At 33.9% G+C, this 6,077-nt stretch overlaps 1 protein-coding gene across 1 annotated transcript; it reads left to right on the top strand.

Moving 5' to 3' along the window:
• Positions 1-1,378: 1,378 nt before the first annotated feature.
• Positions 1,379-2,770, top strand: LOC139876355 (uncharacterized acetyltransferase At3g50280-like). Its single transcript, XM_071863663.1, has one exon. The coding sequence runs from the start codon at positions 1,379-1,381 to the stop codon at positions 2,768-2,770; it is 1,392 nt and encodes a 463-aa protein (XP_071719764.1).
• Positions 2,771-6,077: the final 3,307 nt, after the last annotated feature.

The following is a 6,077-nucleotide window of genomic DNA, read 5'->3' as shown; positions in this document are numbered from 1 at the left end:
TTATATTTAATTCTTAAGCTACATTTATCATTTCTCTTTTAATATGTTTATGTTTATGTTTATTAAGTTTTATTTTGTTCTGTTCGTATATATTTAAAGTAAAGTTGATTAATTTAGTAATAAATAAATGTTTACATAATTATTAAGAGAGGTGATCTTCACATATTATTTTTTGATTAATTTGCACTTAGTTTACTATTATACCATTAATTATACTTACAATAATAGTATAAGTTAACTTCTTATATTAATTTAAGGGTATAACTGTAAATTTATAAGATAAGAGTGTAGATGAATAAAAAAGTGTTTGTAAAAATTTACCTCCCAATTATTAAGAGAGTGAGAGTAACTAGGGAAAATAAATGAATATTTAAAATAAGTACTAACACAATCAGTAATTATTGAGGTGTATATATATATATATATATATATATATATATATATATATATATATATATATATATATATATATATATATATATATATATATATATATGGGCTGGATCAATGGGGAAGTAACCAATCGGGGAAAAGCGGGGGGAAGTAAAAAAAAAAAAAATTTCGTTTTTTTTTGGAATTTTTTTTCCGGCATCAAGATCACACGAAAATATGAACATTTAGAAGAGACACTTCGTGATGAATGTTATTATTTAAGCGGGAAAACGATCGACAAAAATAACATTCAAGATAATATTGTTCGTGAAGAATATAGACGTTTTTTTTCATGTTTTGTGAAGTAAAATTTAGCCCGATTTAGAGTTTAGGGTTTAGGATTTAGAGTTTGGTGTTTTGGGTTTATTCCATAAACCCAAAACACTAAACCCTAAACCCTAAATTCTAAACCGTTCGTGTTAAAAACTCAATCTAAATCCTAAATCTAAACCCTAAACCCTAAATTTCTAAACCCTAATATCTAAACCCTATAAACCCTAATATATAAACCCTAATATCTAAACCCCAATAGCTAAAACCTCAACATACGCTTGGAAATCACGATAATTGTTATATATTACTTCTTCGAGTGTTTTACCGCCAAAATAAAAACATTTATCACAAAGTGTCTGTACTAAATGTTCAGATTTTCATCTCATCTATAATGTTCGTGAACAAAGTTTTTTCAAAAAACGAAAAAAAAAAGTTTTTTCTTCCCCCCGCTTCCCCCGATTGGTTACTTCCCTCTTGATCCTACCACTATATATATGTGTGTGTGTATATATATATATATATATATATATATATATATATATATATATATATATATATATATATATATATATATATATATATATATAGTAACGTTAACATATTTTAGAGAGGGAGGAACTCTATCATGGTATATTAATACACCTCTATGTTCTAATACCGTAAAACTTATCTAATGACTTCACCAACGGTACGACTGATATCAGAATGCTTAGTGAAACCATTACACGATCTTTCATCAAATACAAAACAACCCATCTACTTCACACCCTTTGAGCTCCTTTTACTTAACGCTAACTACAGCCAAAAAGGTCTCCTTTTCGATAAACCATCCAAAAATCAACGTTTCTCGATAGCCGAATTCTTGGACAAACTTCAACACACACTATCTGCAACCCTAACCCATTTCTACCCACTTGCAGCCCGTTTAGGCACTCGAAAACAACAAAACCCACCACCTAATTCCTATGTTATTTACATTGACCCCGAAAACAGCCCTGGGGCCAAGTTTATATACGCAAAAGCAGATGCTAATATATCCGATGTCATTAGCTCTGTTTGTGTACCTTTACTTGTTCATTCGTTATTTGATCTCAATAACAATATAAACCATGATGGTCATACGTTTCTGTTGTTGTCCATTCAAGTGACCGAGCTTAACGATGGAATCTTCATTGGTGGCTCGGTTAACCATATGGTTGCGGATGGAACGTCTTTTTGGAATTTCATGGCCACTTGGAGTGAAATATTTAGATCTCAAGATCAAATATTGCCCATGCTTGAAGAAGCCTCTGGTTCTATAAATATATCGCGTCCCCCGGTTTTCAAAAGAGTGGCCTTTGAAGGATGTGATCATGTTATAAATCTTCCATATACGCATCCCGATGAATTCATCGAAAGATTCCGATTCCCACATTTACTGGAAGAAAGATTCTTTGATTTCTCGGCGACTTCCATCTCCAAACTTAAAGCAAAAGAAAATGTCGAATGTAAGACACAAAAAATATCAAGTTTACAAGCAGTGTCCGCGCTTTTGTGGAGGTGTGTAACACGCGCACGACACCTACCGAAAAAAGCGGACAGTGTATGTAAACTTGCTATTAAGAATCGCCATAGGCTGGACCCACCTTTATCCGATAACTACTTTGGAAATCATGTTCAAATAGTTAGAGGAACGACAACCGTTGAGGATTTAATCACTCGTGGGCTTGGTCGGGCAGCTTTGATTTTACATGAAGCGGTGAGGAAACATGACGATATAGCAGTGAAAAAGTGGGCTCAGTCGTGGTCTAAAACACAAACAATAATAAAAATGAGTAAGGTGTTTGATCCAAATGCTATAACCATTGGAAGCTCACCGAGGTTTGATATGTACGGTTGTGAATTCGGGTTGGGGAAAGCAGTAGCTACGAGAAGTGGATGTTCTAATAAGGCTGATGGGCAAATTACAATGTATCCGGGTCGAAATGGGGGTGGGAGTATGGGTATAGAAGTTTGCCTTTTGTCAGAATATATGAGGAAGATTGAATGTGATGAAGAATTCATAAGTGCTTTAGCAAGTAATTAACTTGACAAGTCTTTTTTTTTTTTTTGAAAGGCAAACTCACACACACCACTACACGAATTACTCACGAATTATATATACAAATTTGTCTTTTGCATTTATATATTTCAAACGTGATTTTTATAACTAAATTAGATGTAACAATTTAGATGGTTTCATTCTTTGTGTGTTCTTGTGGTTATGTATTATCTTTTTTGTGGTGGGTATCCGTTCAAGACTCTTGCCTTCAAGTATTTAGATTTGTTGTGTAACTTATATTGTTGGAATAAGCAGAAAATTGAAATTGAGACAGGGTTGAAACAGAGCAAATCATAGAAATTGATTAATTGATTAAGTCATACTAAAGCATATAACCGCGTTGGGAAAAACAATATTGATAATCCGTTTGAAGAATCTGATAAGTCAAAAGTCTGGTTAGAATTTCGAAAAACAATCTAATAAGTGCGGAAGTCAGGAGGTTCCAGATTACCTTTAGAAAGTTTGGCCCGATCAGACTATCTCTACATACCACACTATCTGTGTTTTTTAGTTTCTTGAACAAAATTATATTTACTATCATCGAGTGGATTATATTTGTGATGTGTCAACATCTGAAATAGCGTTTCTAATTCATATTATAAAGACGAAATTGTGTGGTTGGTCCCTAAAGTTTTTACAAAATTGCATGTATGAACCTAAAGTATTTTTTTTTTAACGCAGATGACTCTAAAGTTTTCACATGCTGGGAGATTGGTCCCCAACGCTAACGACCGTTCTTTAGAGTCAGTTAAAGACCCACATGTGCATCTCACATAAAGGTATTTCTGTCCTTATAAGTAAATCAATTCAAACTATTTTCTAATTAATCTGAACATTTTCATCTTTATCCTACAAATTATCAACCGTAATTACTACCAATCATATATCCTAAAAATAAAACAACTGTTCATGAGGGTCAACAAGTTTTTTTACTTTTATTATTACCTTTTTTTATATTTATATAAAATCGTACAATTAACTACATTATAATTAAATTTCCGCTAAAATATCAAACAACATTATTAGCTTGGTTAGGCTGATACTTCCCCAGTCCCTCAAAAAGCCCCCAATAAAATGTTCAAATTAAGGTATGTTATTAAAATGTCTATTTTATCATTCATTTAATATGTTATTCAAATTAATTACTTTCCTTTCTTTTATGGCAAAATTGGGATTTTATAAAAAAAAACACACTCTCTAACAAGGTGCTAAGAGAGAATTACAACGGAATAGAAAGCCACAAGTTCCAATTTGAAACTAGATGGCTTCTATTTTTAATCCAACGAAAAAAAAATTAATCTAACAAAATCAAAAAGACTATTTCTATTACAAAAGGGATCACTAAAAACAATGTTGTTTCGATATCGCCAAATCGCCCATAAGAGAGTGACTATGATAGCAATGATCCGCTCATTGTTGGAAGTAGATAATCGAAATCCTTCTATCCAACTGTAGAAAGTATCCCAAGAAGAAAAAACTGGCATCCCGCAACTCAACCATATTCTCACCTGATGCCAAAGATCCGTTGCTAACGAGCAACCGAAAAAGACATGGTCACTCGTCTCAATACCATTGTTACAAATAGGACATACAATAGAATTAATATCAATACCTTTTGCGGAAAGATTCCAACGAAGAGGTAACGAATCCCGCCTCAAACGCCACAAAAAAATATTGACTTTCCTCAGGATCATCTTGAACCATTCTATTTTAATTGAAAAGACATGTAACATGACTCGATCCATATGTTCTCTAGCCGCTTTACTGTAAGCAACCCATCCGATTAGATAGAGCAGGACCACCGGTCCATTCTGTCCGAAAGATGGCAAGTATTGATAGAATCGTAAAGATTGTTTAACAGCTGATTGTTTCGACTACCAATGTCGACTCTAGGCCAAGTCCAATTCCAACTTCCGTCGACCCACTTATCTGCAAGAGTGTCATTCATTTTTGTTTAAATCTAGATGAAAAATCCGATTAAAACGAGACGAAAGGCACGACGTTCCGCACCATAAGTCATGCCAAAATCTGATATTTCTCCCGTTGCCTATCTCCATCTGAAAAACATTGGAAGGATAGAATCTGACAAAATTTTAGAGCATGAAGACACAATGTTCGACCATGTGGTTGTAGGACCACCTGATGTTATCTCAAATAAATTCCCATGAATCGATTTAATTATAGAAACCCAATAGTCTTCAGAATTAACTAAGTACCTCCATCTCCACTTTAAGATCAAAGCAAGATTAAATGCTTGTTAAACTTCCAACGTTTAAGCCGCCATTATCAAACGAAGTTAAGATTGAGTCCCAATTAACCCAATGCATCTTCTTGACCGACTCGTTCCCACCCCAAAAAAATCTTGTTCTAATCGACTCCAACACTTTTAGAATAGATTTGGGGCATTTAAATAGAGACAAAAAGTAAATACCGAGACCGCCCATAACGGACTTAATAAGAGTCAATCTTCCGCCCGAGGATAGAAAATTAGCCTTCCAAGATGAAAGCTTTGAACGTAATTTGTCAAGTAACGATTCCCAATTCGAGGTCAACTTCATATCAGCACCGATTGGAATGCCAATATAATTAGTTGGAAATGACCCAACCCTATATCCTGCTTCATTCGCAAAAGAATTAACCTCGTGAATGTCAACACCAATGCCGAACATATGCGATTTGGCTACATTTATCTTTAAGCCCGAAACCAAATAAAAAACTTTCAAAATAAGGAGGATACGGTTTAGTTATTGTCTACTCCACTCTAAAAGAATAATAACGTCGTTCGCATACAAAAAATGAGATAAATGAATGTTAGTCGACCCCACCTTAATACCTCGTATGTAATTAATATCCATAGCCCGATTAAAAGTCAAGTGAAAACCCTCCATAACTATGATGAATAAAAAAGGGCTAAGAGGATCTCCCTGTTGTAACCCTCTTTTAATAGGAAATTCACGAGTCGGGCTTTCGTTGATTAGAACTGAAGTTCTTGACGTCTTTAAACAACCCATGATCCACTTGCACCATAAATCGCCGAAACCTGAAGATGACAACATGAACATTAGATAATCCCAGTTAACAGAATCATATGCTTTCTCGAAATTCACCTTGAATAATAACATTTGTCGCCCCGATTTCCTTAACCATGAAATAATTTCCCTCAACATCAATGGACCATCCAAAATTTGTCTTCCTGAAATAAACGCTGACTGAACCGGACTTATGATCTTATCAATGACATGCGCTAACATGTTTGTAAGAATATTCGTGACAATTTTATTAAAAAAAACGA

This window comes from Rutidosis leptorrhynchoides, chromosome 11 (genome assembly GCF_046630445.1).
Source record: "Rutidosis leptorrhynchoides isolate AG116_Rl617_1_P2 chromosome 11, CSIRO_AGI_Rlap_v1, whole genome shotgun sequence".
NCBI lineage: Eukaryota > Viridiplantae > Streptophyta > Magnoliopsida > Asterales > Asteraceae > Rutidosis > Rutidosis leptorrhynchoides.
The sequence above is the reverse complement of the archived record's forward strand: the minus strand, read 5'-3'. Positions and strand labels throughout refer to the sequence as shown.